The sequence below is a fragment of the Sinohyriopsis cumingii genome, chromosome 10 (assembly GCF_028554795.1).
Source record: "Sinohyriopsis cumingii isolate HCF-2022 chromosome 10, ASM2855479v2, whole genome shotgun sequence".
In the NCBI taxonomy this organism is placed as follows: Eukaryota; Metazoa; Mollusca; class Bivalvia; order Unionida; family Unionidae; genus Sinohyriopsis; species Sinohyriopsis cumingii.
The window spans coordinates 112,507,204-112,527,203 of NC_142970.1; the positions used below are offsets into that span (position 1 = coordinate 112,507,204).

A 20,000-nucleotide genomic window follows, 5' to 3' on the forward strand; every position below is an offset into this window, starting at 1 on the left:
TCTGACGATTCATTCAGGGGTAGTGACAACAATAATGTCGGGATGGACACTGTGTAGGCCAATTGAACATCAGAATGATACCATTTGTCCTTAAGAAAAAGTAGGCATCATACAAGTCTATCAGTGTAATCATCAAGTTGACACGACTTTTCTTTCAGGAAGAGTAGCAATAACACGATTTTCAAGATGGCGATAACAAATGTTTGCTAACAGACGGACGGATGACTGATGACGGACGAAAGCTCATCCCAAATGTTTTGGTCTATGATGAGTGGAACTAAAAACAAGTGTTAGGAAACATAATACTCTGCCCCATTGGTATGTGGGGCTGTTTGTACTGAAGAAAAACAACAACAAGAACCCCAAGAGTGTATGATATAGACTGTCTTGACTTGGATAACTTAACAGTTGACTGTTTCACAAAACAGGTTTGTGTAGTAGTGTAATAACAAATGCTAAGTAAATTATCCCCTAGACATATTATCACAGCAATGAAACTATGTCCTTATAAAAGATGAAAGCATTATTAATACCCCCAGTTTCTTGCTCATTGTCCATCTCATCCAAGATGACAAATGAAATCTGTAGCTTCTAGATTGGTAAGTAGCGCAATATTAGATTCAAGATCATCCAATTAATGTGCATTACTGCAACAAAAGTATACCATCCATGTTTGATCATGATCAGATCACAAAAATGACGTCCAAAGTGAAAGCAAACTCAGCCAATCTGAAGCAGCCTACATCATTAATATGCACATATTGCGCTTATTATCAAATTAGTGTACGATCTTGGTATGTAAGCTAATATTTTATGTTTGAGCAAATGCACGTTAGAAATGTGACTTACAGGGAGGGAACAAGATCAACCATATCAGATGCAAAGCTAATTCATTAATATTTAAGCATATTTACGCATCTCACCCATTATCAATATCTCACCTGAGTTCTTGATGATATAAGCATCTATTCCGAGTTTAAATACAATTGCATGAGACATCTAGCCTTTAGGGTTATCTCATTAATATGCATGGATCTAATTCATTATCCATGACGTAGGCTGTCAGTAACTTCTTGAGGATCAGTGGTTCTTTCCGGGGTTTTCCCGGGTTCTTCCTCCACCATTAATACTGGCCACCATGTATAGCCTATCGTGTGCTGAAAAATGGTGTTAAACCCTACAACAACAACAAAGCATAACTAATGACTGAAAGAGCAGTGAAGGAAAATGAGCAAGTTAAATAGATTTAGATAGACATACAAAGTGCATACACAGAAACTACAGAACCATCCATCTATCCATGTTAAACACACATATACTGGGTTAGGAAAAGAAAAGGACACCGAGAGGTTGAATATTTTATTAGAAATAGCTTCAACTTGAAATTAAGTTATCGTCAGAAAAATAACAAAGTAAAGTACCTGCCTGATGATTCAAACATTTGCTCACATGCTGAACTTGAATTGCATACAGAACCTGGTAATATGATGAAATATATATATATACTGTAGCAGAAATCTGGACAAATGCCATTTTTTAAAAAGTATCTGCAAATGGGTGCATTAAAAGTAAAAGAGAACTGCTGACTGGCAGATGCAATATGAAAATTATCTTGGGATACAGTGATAGATATTAAACTGATACCAGGAGACCTTCCACTGGACTAGCAGGTTTTACAAGACAGAATCTAGCCGCATGTATTGAAATCTTTCCATAATTTCAAAATGAAAACAAAAAAAATGAATTTATTGATATTAATTTAAGGCAAACCTGGAATAAATCATTACTGACCGTCATTAACTGTGAGACCCAGTCTAAATTTAAGGCAAACCTGGAATAAATCATTACTGACCGTCATTAACTGTGAGACACAGTCTAAATTTAAGGCAAACCTGGAATAAATCATTACTGACAGTCATTAACTGTGAGACCCAGTCTAAATTTAAGGCAAACCTGGAATAAATCATTACTGACAGTCATTAACTGTGAGACCCAGTCTAAATTTAAGGCAAACCTGGAATAAATCATTACTGACAGTCATTAACTGTGAGACCCAGTCTAAATTTAAGGCAACCCTGGAATAAATCATTACTGACCGTCATTAACTGTGAGACCCAGTCTAAATTTAAGGCAAACCTGGAATAAATCATTACTGACCGTCATTAACTGTGAGACCCAGTCTAAATTTAAGGCAAACCTGGAATAAATCATTACTGACAGTCATTAACTGTGAGACCCAGTCTAAATTTAAGGCAAACCTGGAATAAATCATTACTGACAGTCATTAACTGTGAGACCCAGTCTAAATTTAAGGCAAACCTGGAATAAATCATTACTGACAGTCATTAACTGTGAGACCCAGTCTAAATTTAAGGCAAACCTGGAATAAATCATTACTGACAGTCATTAACTGTGAGACCCAGTCTAAATTTAGCATAGAAAGAAACAAAATTGAACAGATTCAAATTTTAGAAATTAATAATATGAAATAAAAGTTATATGTTAAGAATATAAAAAAGGTTCCTAAATTAATTTTTTTAAATCAAAGAGATTTAATTAACAGCACAAGTTGAAGATATTAAAAACATTACACTTATTTTATCAAATCTGCAGATCTATCTTTGAAACCAAAACATACTGAAATAAATAAATATGACATTGTACTTGCTGAAAATGCAGAAAACACTAGAGGAATGCTGAGCAAATTACTAACAAAAATAATGTTAGCACCTTCCAAACTTCCCATTAGTATGCCCCAGATTTAAAAGAATCTACAGTTCTGTCACCACTGAAAACAACTGAAATTTTCGACTACCTCTAATGCAAGCTAACATGTGTACCATTAACGATACAGTTGTACACGTTTAAAAGTCCTCAATGTAGGCACAAGACAAGTAGGTCATGGCTGACTGGGGATTACTGAAAAATAGGTTTCAACGACCTTAATGTTTCAACTAATGTATGTGGTGTTAAATAAAACTGATAGCTATAAAACTATTATGATACCATGACCTAGATCTTTGTCCTTTAAATAGCAAACTATGCGTGTTTCTTTCTTACCCCACGTACAAGCCACCAACAAAGTTCAGTCATGGAATTTAAAAGAAATTTAAATGAGAACAAATAATTACTGCACAAACTCCATTTTTCTTCGAGTCACCATTGTCTAAACTATTGAATGTTTGACCCCCAAATCAATAGGTTGCTTCTTAAATGGAAGAACATTGGTCATTTTTCTCCTTTCAGTCCAATATTGTTGACCACTGACCATTTTAAAGCAAATCAATGTACTTCATTTTTTTATACCTAAATGCAAGCTATGTACTAAGCTTGGTAATGGCAGATGGTGGAGACAAAGTAGAGAACAGAGAGATAATGTAGAAATGAATATCACAACATGATAGGCATAATACTCAACTTTAAAATTTGTTTTAAAGAAGAATCAAAGGTGAATATGCACAGCTTCATAACATGCCCATAATATGATTTAATGAAATCCATCACTACTGCAAGACTAATTACAGTCAAAAGATAACATCATACAAAATCATACAATGGGCAACATATTTTACAAGCAAGCATCTGATGCTCTGCTGACAAACAGGAATTTCCAGTGGTCTAAGATAAGACCATTTCTTCTTTCTAACTGCTGAGTCCTGAAAACATTTCTGATATTCTTTGATAACCATGCCTTTAGGATAAATAGCAATAACACAATCTTAAAGGAGGTTAAAATTATCAGAGCATCATATGTAATATCAGCACCATTTTCATTCTGGATCAACCAGATCTCATAAGAAGTAATTTTGTGAGAACCCCATACTGATATGGCCATTATTAAGGAGGAGCAATAAAAATATTTTCAAGATGGCTGCCATGGCAGCCATAATGGATGCCAGATCTGTATTATTTTCATTTAGGACCAACTCTACATCATAAGAAGTCTTCTGGTGAAAGTCCATGTCAACAGGACTTTCCATTTAGTGGGGAGTTTTGATAAAATAATTTTTCAAGATGGATGCCATGGTGGCTATGATGGCTTGCAAATTGGCTCTATTTTTAGAATGTCATGTGGTGAAAAACCCATGTCAATATGACTTTCCATTGAGAAGGAAAAGTGATAAAGAGTATTTTAAAGATGAATGCCATGAAGATCGTGTTGGCTGTTACTTTTACTAATTTTACTTTAGGCCCATACTTCATTTTTAGTCTACTGGTGAAAACTCTGTGTCACTATGACAATCCATCCATGGGGACAAGAGATAATAAGATTGTTTTTATGGCTGCCATGGTGATTAGATCATCACCATTTTCACTTATAACCAATGGGACCCGCTGTCGATATGACCATCTATTCAGGAAGAAAAGCAATTTCAAGATGGCCACTTTCCATTTAGGGCTAACTAGGCATGACATTTTTTTGTGGATAAAATCTCATGCTATAATGACCATCCATTCAGAAGTAGTGACAACACAATTATCAACATTGCTGCAGTGGTAGCCATAATGGATGTTTACCATTTCATTAATGACCAAACTAGATATCATTAGAAGTCTTCTAAAGAAAAAAAACCCATATCAGTATGACTTTCCATTTAGGATTAGTAATTGTAAGATTCTATACTTGATATCAGATCAGCACCATTTCCATTTAGGACAGCATAAAAATGTCTTTAAGTGAAAAACCCATCCTGAAATGACCACCCCTTCTGGTAGTATTAACAAGCTTTTCAAGATGACCACTGTAGTTAGTCATACTGGAAGTCCAAGCTGTACCGGGTTCATTCAGGACAAATAAGACCATATGATTAATGCATGTGTAAAGTTGGATTGTCAACCTTCAAGTACTTTCAGAGGAGTACAAATAATAAAAATGTGCGAACCGATAAAAGGATGATGGACAGCAGACTATTGCATAACCTTCTCTGGTCAATGACAAGCAGAGGTAATACCTTTGAGACTAGTTGTGTTTGCAAGAGTCTGTTATTTTACAGCAATCAATCAAAAACTGTAACACTATCTGCAATTACAATATTGTTTCTGTATTTCATCTAAGTAAAAACTTTTTCATACCATGACAATATTACGTACTGGGTTTCAGACCAATCCATCAATAACTACCAGCCAATGATAAACAACTTACTTTTTCAAGATTATCATTCATTACATCAAGCTGGAAATAAAAATGTACAGTAACTAACAAATAAAATCAAATGATCATGTCGACTTCTTCACAAAGACGAAGTGTACCATGGATTAAAAACTCCAAGGCTAGTTTGATTCACAAGATTGTGTGATACACATAAGGATGGATATACCTCCTTCCCATGGAGGCAGGGACAAAATAAAATTAAGCTTCAAAACTGACATGGAATTTAAAGTCTTTGATTATCCTTAGATACATTTTATTTTTTGAAGTAAAGTTTTGAATGCCAAATTCATTAGGAAAGGGATGTCAATGCTACAGTCAAGTTAACGAAGCTTGATTTATCAAGCAGAACCTATATTATCTATGATTTATCCAAATAAAGATGATGGGAATATTGAGGGTTGGGGTGTGGATGCCAATTTTCTGTAAAATAATGCAAAGTACACATATGAGCAAGAAAATAATACAAAGAAATAAATGGGACTGATACTGCCCATCTATCTTCTTGAAGTTAAATTTATACCATTTCATTATTGATATAAGCCAATATTTTAATGGGACTGATACTGCCCATCTATCTTCTTGAAGTTAAATTTATACCATTTCATTATTGATATAAGCCAATATTTTAAGTTAGATGAAAACTAAATTGAAAAATGTCATCCAAATTGGGAATATGTTCAGCCAATCAAATGCAAGATCACCTAATTAATACAGGTGGATACTGTTAATTATCAAAATCAGGGACAATCTTAAGGATATAAGCATATATTCCAAGCTTGATCAACACTATCTCGGATGTTAAGGCCTCCAGTGTGGTAACCAGAGTAACTAATTAGATACAAAATCATTTCTGGCTCATACAAGATCTTGATGACAAAAGCTCACGTTTGACTTAAATCAGGTAAATAAAATGGCTTCCAGGGTAGTAACAATTTCAGCCAATCATATGCAGGGAAACCTTACTCTCATTCACTATCATACTTGTCCAAGATCATGACAATATATGTATCAATTCTAAGTTTTATCAAACTTGGAGGAGAAAAATGACATCAGGATTGGTAACATGCTTAGCCAATCAGATACAAGATCACCACATTAATATGCATGGATATCGAACAGTATAAAATTATTTCAATATCTTAATGATACAACATCAAATTTCAAATTTGATCCAAGTCAGAAAAAAATATAGATTCCTGAGTGGAACAAACTCAACCAATCAGATGCAAGATCACCTCATCAATATTTGTATATCTTGCTCATTTTCAAATTTGTCCACAGTGAAAAATAACATGAGCCAATATTCCAATTCTAATCAAAATCGGATCAGAAAAAAAAGACCTTAATGCAAGTATGCTGTCAATCAACTTCAAAGGCCTTGATGTAAATATGATGTCAATCAACCTGTGTTGAGCAGAGTTGAGAACTGATCACTAGTTTGTAGGTTTTTAAACTGTTAGTATCTGTGATCATATTTGATAACATATAAGCACAGTTTTGACTAAACGCATTGGTCTGAATGCCATGACGCATCCAAATTTTGTTAAATTCTGTTGAGATGATTTTGAAAAGTTGTTTGGATGATGGAATGCAACCTACAAAACCGCTTCAACTTGGCTGGGAGATATTTGAAAAACAGAATAAGCTAAAAGGAAACAGTACATAATGGATGCAGTGTCATTGCTTCATCTAGCTCCAACAGAGATGATGAGCTAAAAATGAGACCCAAGTGGGACCTGATATCACTCACCAAACTGACATCTGCCTGACAGCCAAATGCAAGATCAGCTGACCTAGAAATCTGGATCAGTACAATGCTTTCTACAGAAATTTCTTCCTATGCTGTTGATTGCACATGTTGTGAAAACAACTGTATAAAAGTTTTCTAGTTCTGTATCATTGTCATTAATTGATGTCGCATCAGATATTGTCCAATAGCAAAAGGACTTTTTAGTCTGAATGCTATGTGCCAGTGATAGTCTGGTTATACTGAATAGATTTTTTGATAACACTGATTAAAAGATGTTTGTTTCTAGTAATACCAGCAATATATATTAGCTTCTTTGCATACATTTCAAATGCCTTAAAGTTTCAATGATTCATACAAAATCTGTTCAAATTCTGATCTGCAGTTTTTTAGAAGCTGTAAAAGGTTCATCAAATTATTAGAAACAGCAACCATATCTGAAGACCAACTGGCATGATTTGAACAAATGAAAAAGCCCTTATGCAAGAATGCTTTCCATTAATAATGGTCAAATTCTGCTGACAGCATTTTGAGAAGCCATTTAAAATTTCAGCAGTGGTAGCCATACTTCAATGAAAACCAGCAACACTGAATACATTTCATATTAGGATGGTTTCTATCCAAGTTTCTTCAATTTCATTCAGCTGTTGTCAAAAAGAAGTCATTTAAAAATTACACTATTTTCTTAACAGTGGCCATATTCAAAGGTGGAGTAGAATCTATTTTGTAAAACATTTAAAGCTTTAAATTCCTGAATGTCCTTTGTTTAATCTCATAAAATGTTGCTCTTTTTTTAATGGTGCCCATACCTGAAGGAGATTCTACATGAAAAAAATTAAAGCTCTTGATGCAGGATGACTTCTGTCAAAATTTGGTCACAATTTGCTTAACAGTTTGGATAATTTGTTGTTTAAAAAAAGTTACCTTTAATAGTGTTGGCTAGTCCATATATGATCTCAAATTGCACCAATGGTATAATTCTGAAAGGCCTTCATACCTTAATACTTCCAGCCAAGTTTAGCTGAAAATGGTCAAGTGGTTGTTAGAATTTAAAATTGCAATTGGTGAAAGATATAAACAAGCTCCCAAACAGGTCAGCCTGGGGTCTGTCTAAAACTTACAATTCTCTTCTTCTTGGAATGTCTCACCCAAGGAGATGGTACATAAAAATGCTAGAGCTATCAGACCTGTACAAAAGTGATCTTTCAAAATATACTTGTTACTATCCTGTGAGAAATTTAGTCTATCCGTTCAGACTGTTTATCTCAAAAAGACCCTAGATAACACAAATGCATTACCAGACAGTTCAATAAAACTGAATAAATCAAAACTTGATGATTTGTGAAGGGAAGTTAAATACAAAAGGCTTATATTTTAACTACAGGAATATTGCTGATACAAAAAGAATCATGATGTAAACTGGATGCTTGATGGATAATATGCCAATGCTAACTTTAATCAACAATGGAGAAAATCAAAAACCATATGAAGTTTTTTCAGCCAGAAGTAGATTACAAAGAAACATAAAGTTTAAATGTGATTTGAAAAATGTCTCTGACACAAAAAAATGAAATTTAAGATAAGCATTAAAATGGTATCTGAACAGTATTCTTAAGGCTATCTAGGTACCCACATAGTATTCCGAAGACTTTCTTAGTACTCTCTATTTTCAAAAGACTGTCATGGTACTCAAACAGTATTCATGAGTATGTGTTGATATTCACACTGTATTCCTGACACTATATTGGTACTCACAGGATATTTGGTACTCTCAGTTTTCATAAATCTGTCTTAGTACTCAAACAGTATTCACAAGACTGTGTTCGTATTCACACTTTATTCCTAACACTATATATTGGTACTCACACAGTATCTATAAGATATCTTTGTGCTTGTACAGTATTCTGCAGACTATATTGGTATTTACACAGTATTTATAATAACGTCTTTCTATTCACCCAGTTTTCATAACAGTCTTCTACGTGTACACTATTTATAATATTACTGTTGTGCCTGCACATTATTTGTAAGACTGTCTTGGTACTCATGCAGTATTTTTAAGATTATATTTGAACTTGCACATTATTCAGAGGACCATCATGGTATTTACACAGCATTCATAATATCTTTGTATTCAGTTTTTATAAGACTGTCTGAGCACTCACCATATTCAAAAGACTATCTTTGTATTCATACTATTCATAAGACTATCTTTGTATTCATACTATTCATAAGACTATCTTTGTTCTCATACTATTCATAAGACTATCTTTGTTCTCATACTATTCATAAGACTATATCTTTGTACTCATACTATTCATAAGACTCTTTGTACTCATACTATTCATACGACTATCTTTGTATTCATACTATTCATAAGACTATACGATTTTATACTATTCAGAAGACTATCTTGGCACTCACACAATATTCCTAAAACTACTCACAAAATACTTAAAAGATTATCATTGTACTTGCACAGTATTCATAAGGCTATTGCAGCATTCAAAAAACTGTTTTTTATAAATCTTTTACAAATGAGCAACTTTAAAATTATGCAAACAACATAATTTAGGGCAGAAGTGGGCATGTTACAACTTCTTTGTCATGTAATCTATAAAATGGGGCTTTCCATTTGTGAGAATTTCAAAATTTATTGGCATCTATGCAACAACAGTTGCTCATGTGACCTTGACTTTTCACCCTTTAGCTTATGCAAAATTATGGCCTCTGACTTTTTCTAGTTGACTAATGTCTAAGAACAATCTGCTAAATAAATAAATACATAAATAAATAAATAAATAAACAAACATTAATTAATTAACATTAATTAAATTAATTAACACGAGTCAGTCGATGAACTGATACAGGATAAAGGATAGAAAACTTTGTGACCTACTTCACCGTATGCTGAATCTATCATAGATCCAACAAAAGAAAGAGAAAAAAATGTATGTTTCAGGGGCAGCAACTCTTCATGGATCAAGGGGATGAAGAGATTATCATATCATTAGATGATTTGTTTGCCCCATCACACCTTTTAGTGGTTAAGCAAAAGGGTCAAAGGACAAGGTTACAGGAAGCAGCATTTGACACACGAGGACATATATTTTGACTGATTCTTTAACAGAAATAAAAAAGTCATCAAACTTGCACGACATATAATAGTTCAAAAGCATAATCTTTTGATTTGTGAAATAGGGCAAAATCTGAATTAAAAAATGAATGGTAAACATTCAATGACTATGACATACAGCACCAATGACCCTTATGTAGCAAAAAAGCAAGCTAACAAACACAAAAAATTCGTACATAATCTTTTCATCATGCAAACATTTACCTTTAGCTTCAAACTATTACTTTTTTCAATCTAGTTACTTTTTGCTTCAACCCATAATTACATTTTGCTTCAACCTATTATTACCGTTTGCTTCAACCAACAATTGTCTTTTGCTACAACATGCAGTTACCTTTTGCTTCAACCAATAAACAGTTTCATATTTTCAAACTGAATTTAATTTGAGCATTTCATAATGGTTTACACATAGCTATTAGTAACACTTTAGACCATATAATATTTATAAAGAAAATAGAGTACATGGCAATTAGAAAATTATATTTATGTTCAAAAGTTAAAAGGTAGTTATTACATCCAATGATATTGCAATTACATTTACTTATCTGGGATGTAATTAAGATTTTCAAATCGTCACAATTTGAAGTTAAACTTGAAATGTTGAATTCCACCATCTTGGTCTAAATTTAGTGTGGACACTGGCCAGCATAACAGATAATAACACTGGTAGTACAGGACCCATGCATTTAAGGAGGATGTCACCTAGCTATGGATGTGAGTACAATTCAATATAATTATGGTCAATATAAATCAATATAATTATGGTCAAACAGATACATCTACAGGTGCCACAAGTGTGAGATACAACAAGTGAGATATACCACAAGCAATGAGATCTCTTTCACTTAATTTAAGTATAGGTCAGTGTGACAGGCTTACTGTAGCTCAAAAGTCTGGTGTAAACAGCAGACTTCAAAGCCAACAAATGACAGCTGTGTAATAATGACAGTCCTATTTTTGTCCTGTGATGTTTGACACTAATCACTAAATCCATGGATGGGATAATCCCAGCTAAAATAAAGCTTGTTAGTTTTTTTTTAAATGTGAAGGTATAAATAAATATGGGCTGAATGTTGCTGATCACTAAATGCATGGAGAAAACAGTCTTAGTTACAATAAAGTTGATTAGGGGTTTTGTTAGGAAACATGAAGGTATCAATAACAATTTACTGAATTTTGCCAATCATTTTATGTGTGTGAATATTGTTATCTGTGCAATTTAGTCAATTTCTGCTGATCAGGTTTTGTTTGAAAATGTGCATTGAGCCAATATTTAGGATTTTCTTTGGAAATATGAAGGTACCATTATCATTTGGCCAAAACTAAGAAACAGTTGAGTTTTTTGTACATATGCAGGTTTATCATGCTTTTGAAATGGGTTGATATGCAAGTGCTCTGCCACAGCCATTATCTCTGGCAAAAGACATTTAATTCAACAAGGCTGCAGCTCATACTTGTTGGCAACTTGGATTATCAATAAGAAAGTCATGTGCCATATCTAATATTGGAAGCTATGGGTTAACTCCAATATTCAGAATAGTGTCAGACTTAAAAGGGACCAACCATTTAACTTTCTGCATGGTTGGGTGGTGACTGGGTTGCCTCAAGAAGTTGCACTGGCAACCTAAAGAAGAAAAACAGATACTGACATACGTCAAATACTGGCAAAAATCAAGCAATGACTTGTCTTCTGAAAACATATTGTTAGAAATTACCATTATTGTTTTTATTTTTTTGATTGTGAGTAACTGCAGTTATCTTCTAGCTTCATCTGAACTGAGCATGTTCTAGTGTTGGAATTTCATATTACATGTACCTATGTTATTTGTCTTTCATGTTTTATCATCTGCACACGTTTTCTATTCCTGTTGATACTGATACATAAATGTACCGCCATGTATATGCTGTAATCTGGTCAAATAACTGTGTATTTTAGCTATAATGTGTGCTGAAATGGACTAATTGTTATAAATGGAATAAACCTGAAGTAGTTACTTTTTGATTGCCAATAAATTATTATCCATTTCAATTGTTGTCATATTTGAATTCTTTGAAAACTGCACTGCGTACCAGCAGCATCTCATTAACTTGAATTCTTGTACAATTTTCCTAGTCAGTCATGATTAAAGCCAATCAGTCATGATTAAAGCCAGTCAGTTATGATTAAAGCCAATCAGTCGTGATTAAAGCCAATCAGTCATGATTAAAGCCAATCAGTCATGATTAAAGCCAGTCATGATTAAAACCAGTCATGATTAAAGCCAATCAGTCATGATTAAAGCCAATCAGTCATGATTAAAGCCAGTCATGATTAAAGCCAATCAGTCATGAATAAAGCCAATCAGTCATGATTAAAGCCAATCAGTCATTATTAAAGCCAATCAGTCATGTTTAAACCAGTCATGACTAAAGCCAATCAGTCATGATTAAAGCCAATCAGTCGTGATTAAAGCCAATCAGTCGTGATTAAAGCCAGTCATGATTAAAGCCAATCAGTTACGATTAAAGCCAGTCAGTCATGATTAAAGCCAATCAGTCGTGATTAAAGCCAGTCATGATTAAAGCCAGTCAGTCATGATTAAAGCCATTCATGATAAAAGCCAATCAGTCATGATTAAAGTCAATCAGTCATGACTGAAGTCAATCAGTCATGACTGAAGCCAGTCATGATTAAAGTTAATCAGTCATGATTAAAGCCAATCAGTCATGATTAAAGCCAATCAGTCATGATTAAAGCCAATCAGTCCAATATCTTTCAGACAGCAAAAACCATGCAACTCCAGATTTTGGGGATTTTTGATTCATAATCAGTTACTGTAAATAACAGTGGTGAATCTATCGCTGTCTCATTCAAGCATTTTCCAATATCTGCTACTGTCACATCGATGCCTACTGGTATGTCCACTGCTGTCACATTCATGCCTATAAGCATATTTAACGCTGTCACATGCATGCCTTTTGTTATATCTACTGCTGTCACATTCAAGCCCATTGGTATATCTACTGCTGTTACATTCAAACCCATTGATATATCAACTGCTGTCACATTCAGGTCTCTTGGTACCTCTACTGCTATCACATTCAGGCATTTTGGCATATCTACTACTGTCACATCCATTTCTCATGTTGTATATACTTCTGTCATATTCAATCCTCTTTGTATATGTACTGCTGTCACATGCATGCCTACTGCTATATTTACTGCTGTCACATTCAGGCATTTTGGCATATCTACTGCTGTCACATTCAGGCATTTTGGCATATCTACTACTGTCACATCCATTTCTCATGTTTTATATAATTCTGTCATATTCAATCCTCTTTGTATATGTACTGCTGTCACAAGCATGCATATTGGTATATCTACTGCTGTCACACTCAAGCCTATTGTTATATATATTGTCATCATATTCTGACCACTTGGTATATCTATTGCTGTCACACTGAGGCATCTGTGTATATATATACTGCTGTCACATGCATGCCTACTGCTATATTTACTGCTTTCACATTCAGCCATCTGTGTATATATAATACTGTCACATGTATGCCTATTGGTATATCTACTGCTGTCAGATGCATGTCTCTCTGTATACTTATTGGTATATCTACTGCTGTCACATTCAGGGCTCTTTGTATATCTACTGCTGTCACATGTGTGCCTATTGGCATATGTGCTGCTGTCACATTCTGGTCTATTGGTACATTTACTGATGTTACATTCAGGCCTCTTTGTATATCTACTGCTGTCACATGCATGCCTATTGGCATATGTGCTGCTGTCACATTGCATGCCTATTGGCATATGTGCTGCTGTCACATTCTGGTCTGTTGGTACATGTACTGCTGTCACATTTCGGTCTATTAGCATATCTACTGCTGTCACATTCTGGTCTATTGGTACATTTACTGATGTTACATTCAGGCCTCTTTGTATATCTACTGCTGTCACATGCATGCCTATTGGCATATGTGCTGCTGTCACATTCTGGTCTATTGGTACATGTACTGCTGTCACATTTCGGTCTATTAGCATATCTACTGCTGTCACATTCAGGCCTCTTGGTATGTCTATTGCTGTCACATGCATACTATTGGCATATGTGCTGCTGTCACATTCCGGTCTATTGGTAGATCTACTGCTTTCATATGTATTATAAAAGCAATTTTGGTTATCAATCAATAAATGTATTAAATATAATTTTTTAAAGCCATCACAAATCCAATTTATCCATTAATCATGATTTGTTTTCAATTCAAATACTGGTAGGAAAATGAAAGCTCAAAACTACAGAAATATTTTACGATATAAAGAATCTTTATATCCATGATTAAAACAAAGTTTTCAACATGTTAAAAAGAAAGATCAACTCTTGTTTCATTTTTGTGTGTCCTGATGGTATAACTAGATTGGCTTGGTGTCAGTTATTACGTTTGACACATGTATAGTCACAACTTATTGTAGCTAACGGTAGAGCCTGCATGTATCTTTTATTATTTACATAAAAATCTGTAAGACATCAGCCTTGTAACTAATTTCAAATGAGAAAATTATTTTAGTTTTCTGTTTGACTATATCATATAAAGAGTATTCTCTTCCACAAGAAAGTAATCAAAATATCTGAATTGCTAGCATAACAAATTGTAATGCCCACCATGGCAACTAAAGTAAGTTCTATAACTATTTGCCATTTTCTGTATAAGAAGTAATGCAGACCTGCCAACCCTGATGAGACTGTCTCAGTAAGGCAGTTGATTTTTTCCGTAAGTTTGACCAGTCTTCAGTAAGGTGTAACAAAACATCATAACCTGCTATTGTAAAACAGGAAAACGTATTTAAAGGTTTGGTATTTGAAAAATGCAGCAACAGTAAACATTATGTTCAACTAAAAAGTTTGTAAAGTAAACATAGACCTTATTTATCACTAGTACAGTGGAACAAACATCAGTTTCAAACCCTATGCAGCTCAATGGCTTGTTCCTATTTCTCAGTTTGACTTAAGGATTGTTTTTGTTTTTTCTATTTCACATGCTAATGGAAATCATATCTCCTGCCACGAGACATACTCAAATCGACATGTGATATCAAATAAATTGAATTGTATCCCTTTTGGTTTTTATTCACAAGAATTTGAATATTCCTTTTTATTATTCTGTTTTAATTATTAACACTTTTTAAGGGGCTTAATTTCTGTTTCATCTTTAACATGCATCACTTGCTGGATGCCATTTAAAAAATTATATAATCAACTATTGGATCATGCAGATGCTTTGCATGAAATAAGATGTGCCATTTAAAGCATCTGAGGTACTGTTGTAAAGTTAGTCTGGTTCCCTGACTAAGTCCCCTCTTTCTCATGAAACATGGATCCAAACATAACACAGATGAACCAATTATGTGGATTTTTTGGCAACAATCATTTTTCCATAGGTTTTGCTTTTTTTGCTGTAAATCCATATTTAAAGGGTCATTTTCACAAGACTTATGGAAAAATTGTAAGAGGTGGCAGGTCTGGTAATGGTTATTTATCATTAAGCTTCATACAGAGACAACTTGTGGTTAACTGAAAACAATAAAATATTTCAACAACAAAATACCATAACAGTAAAATGTAGAGATACATTAGAAAGCACAGCTTTAATACACTCAGAAATATTGATTTTTTTTTTGTTTCAATTATTTGTCTTGGATTTTAACATCACTTCTAACACATTGGCTTTATCATGCCAATGAAATCTGAGCCAACTGCCTTTCTCAAGTACACACCAAGGCAGCCACCCAGATGGACCTGTGGCCCACAACTGTAGATACAAGTGACAGACAAAACTTTGGTTATTTATATAAACATTTTGGATAATTATATTTGACAGAAAGTTTTGTGATATTCGATACTTTTATACCTGCTTGCCATAAATACATATGCATCACTTAGTAAAAGGTCACCCCAATTTAATCACATAAAATTGTGGCAAAAGTGACATGGAACTGATTCAAAAGGTCTGTGTCATTCTGAAACAACTCTGCATACACACTTAGATCAGCAGCAGGACATGAACTGGCCATCATGGTGACATCATGCTAGTAAGAATTTTGCACTACCTGACCTGAACTCTGCAATAGTAAACCAACAATTATGTTCTAGCATTCTCAAAATTCATCATTGTTATTTGAATCCCAACATATTTTTTAAAACAATTAGCAAAAATGATTAAACTTTCCATTAAATACAATTCTAAGTTAACTATGATGGCAGTGACTTTCCAAAGATTACAAAGACTATTTCTTGTATAGCTGTAATTTGAAGTCATGGTTAAAAGCTTGAACTATTAACTAGTCAATAATTATCATTTTTCTGACAAGATCGGTCTGTGTTCCTTTTCATCCAAAATGATCTTTATAGCATTACAAGTATTTTAAAGGAGAACAGATTCACAATGTATACATAATCATATAAATATATCACTTTTATAAATTAAGGGAATTATAAAATAAAAGATCTTTGCAACTAACAAGACACAAGCAGAAACAGAAACACGACACCAGGCACACATGCATGTTGGCTAAGTTCTAACAAAATGATGATCTAAGCTGGTTTTTGCAGGTGCTTCCCTCGCTGGAGGCCTACTGGGATTAATAATGTAATGGATATTTGCTTGCACATTTTGACCAAAAAGAGATGCACGTATTTTGAAAGCATTTGTGGGCACTACCAGGGTAAAGCAGATACAATATCTTTCCTTTGAACAGAATGAACAAAAAAATAAACTGACAGCAATTCACTTTGGCAAATGTCAATGTATAATTTGCAAATGCTTCTGCAAAAATTAATGCTGCATTATAAATTGCACTACATTGTACATGCCACATATACAACTGTAAAAAGTTTGTACACATCTGCCTTCCAATGAAATACAGTGAAACATATTAAGACCAAAACCACAGTGAACCAAAATCTCCTTGAAATAAAATCATACTTCTTGTTGCCATGGTAGCTCATGTGGTAGAGCATCAAATATGTAAACCAGTTTGTGGGTTCAATAATCACCCATGTCAGCTAGTGAAACTGCTTCAGTGTGCCCTAGGAACAGACACTTTACCAATTCCTCTGCATGGTACAGCCAATGTGTTGAAATTGAAATTTAAAACCAATAAATCAACCTTGTCACAAATATCTCCTTAAATAATTTCAATAAACATAAACTTAGTAAAAAGGAACCCCTACTCTGAACACAAAATAAAATATTTAGTCCCAAAGTTTTAACTATACAGTATAATCATGCCTCCCCAAAATGACAAAATATAACTAAGTCACAATATGTGGTTAGTCAACAGTCATTAATAACAGTCAAAATCTGTTCTGAATGAAAACTCAAACACAGAAATAAATAAATATATAATGAAATCCAAATTATCACAAATATCAAATTTTTTAAATTGACTGGCTATTCGTGTTTTGTTGAAACAAAAATATACTTGCAGGGAAAGGACATCTGTTACAGCTCATTTTTAAATGAAAATAGGGAACATTAGCAAACATAAAACCCTTAAAAACCAAAAATATACACAGTCCCAAAGGATTTTGATCTTTTAGAGGTTTCACGGTATTTACTTTTGAAGCCACTCAAGCTGATGGACAAAATATAATACCTATCGAATGTACTCACTTGTAAGTCAGGTACAACTCCAAACAATATAGATCCTGATCTGTCATGACATAAAGTACTGGCAGATTGGGGTCTATGTTGTCTGTTCTCCTGATCACTCATCACAAACTGCATGGACCCAGATCTGCTGGCATGTCATGCAATGGCAGATCTGCATCTGTGACAGTTACAGCTGGATCTAACTTATAAGCAAGAAATATACGGTATATTTTCTACCTGTATCTATATCTCATAATCTGTTAACACAAAAAATAGTGCTCCATCAATTTACCACCCCCTCAATTGTTTTCTATCCTTACTTACTGCCAATGAAGTCTTTCGTCCAAATTATTCTGTAAACACAATCGATGTAGTGCAATTTTCTGTGGCTTTCATATTTATACAAAAGCTGGAAAACAACTGATAGAACATTGTATTACTGCAGTCATTCAATGAAAAGCCAATGCTTGATATAAGGCATGTCACCCTCACCCCCACCCCCTTTTGACAAAATTATATGGCTGGTCTTATCACTGCAGATATAATGTAAATAGCAAAAGTGACTTCCTCAATTTGCAATCATTCACTACTGTTGTAAACTGGCACCAATAATGTAAAGTCTTCTAAAAACATAATTCTTATCGTAAATTTGGACATTTTATCTCTTGCATCATCTATCTTGGATATTTTTTGTGGCATCCTGCTCCTTTGGTTACTGTTATTCTTCTCACAGGGTTGTCCAATATTTGTCACTTTCAAAGAAAGAAGAAAAAATAAATTGAAGGAATTCATTCAGGTACAGTAAATAGTATTAGAATTAAATATAGATGCACATGTCAAAGTTGATAGTTCAGTATAATGAACATTACACATTTGCACATTACATTCTCCTAACAGCAAATTATCATATATAATGTATAAGAGATGGGATGCATGTATATTTTCTTTTGACCCCCCCTGATCCCCCGAACATACACATAGGTCAGTTCAATAAGTGTTAACTCCCTGAAACTTATTCCCCTTCTCAAACCCTTCAAACAATTAGTGTCAAAAGTCCAAATACAGGTGGACTCAGATCACTGTTATTAGTCCCAGTTCAGTACCCTAGTTCCAGTTCAGTACCCACAAAAGTTGTCCCAGTCTATTTTTAGAGCATTTTTCCTGCCTCCTTTTCGTGGTGATACAAGAGTTAGATTTATGCATTCCTGGTGTTGACTTAAAGGTAACTGTTTATACTTTACAACTTGAGCGTTATGGCATAGTTGTCTGTGTGTATCTCTGTGAAAGTGCAAATTGAGTAATGAGGCATTGATGATGATCCGGCATTGAAATCTGTGACCCAATGTAAGGTGCTATGTTTATTGTCCAGCCTCTCAAAACAATGCAGGTTAACCTATGCCAAGAACTTCACTGTGAGTTCATCTTTGAAGGTATTTTAAAATAAGATATGATTTATTATCATTTTGGACACAAACCAAATAAGTATAAAGATTTCTCATGGATTCAGTATTTTAATCTAATTTTTTTGTGAAACCTCACAAATATTTCAGTGGTCAAAATATTTGTGAAATCTCACCAAACGTTTCAGTGAAATGAAAAAGACTTAAGTGATGCCATCATGGATTAGATTTTGTGTGTGAGAAAGAAAATTAGGACAAGAAAAACCTAAATCTTATTTGATAATGTCTGTCATAATAAAATTTATGATCCATTTTAAAAATTATTGTGAATATTTATCACTGATTCCCAATAATGTCTAAGAATCATTAGGCAGTTTAATAGAAATCTGAAGCAGATTTGTTATGGTTCAGGCAGAAAGCACTTAAATAATCTGTCTGAAATCTGCCTTAAGTACACCTGGAAAATTTTGTATGCGATGGACTATTACCAAATTCCACATTAACTATTTACAAATTCCATATGAACTATTGCCAAATTCCATATGGATTATTCACAAATTCCATACAGATTATTGCCAAATTCCATACGGAATTCTAATTTTATTCCATATGGACAGCCTGCAGATCTCATGGACTAATTTGCATATCATGGGATTTTTCATATGGAGTATGTAAGGAATCCATAACATTTCCAAAAAGGATACACTGAAATCCATAAGAGTGGTTCAGCTATAGAATAAAAATTTCCATATGGATATTTCTGTAAAAGTATGTATGGATTTCATATACAATCCATATGGAAAATTTCATATGGGAAGGAAAGTTCAGTACTGAAAAACAAATGAAGAGAATATATAGTAAAATGAATTGTGTTCAAATTCCAGGTATCAAAGGCAACTGGATAAAATTACACTGGTAGAC

At 33.8% G+C, this 20,000-nt stretch overlaps 1 protein-coding gene across 1 annotated transcript in view; it reads right to left on the bottom strand.

Annotated features, from left to right (window-relative positions):
- Positions 1 to 1,345: 1,345 nt before the first annotated feature.
- The window catches only part of LOC149791036 (uncharacterized), a 92,046-nt gene continuing 73,391 nt past the window's right edge, over positions 1,346 to 20,000 (bottom strand). The window contains exon 11 of the mRNA XM_089972938.1: positions 1,346 to 18,431. Within this exon, the coding sequence (XP_089829064.1) occupies positions 18,429 to 18,431 (3 nt within the window). The 3' untranslated portion in view covers positions 1,346 to 18,428. The remainder of the gene's footprint in view (positions 18,432 to 20,000) is intronic.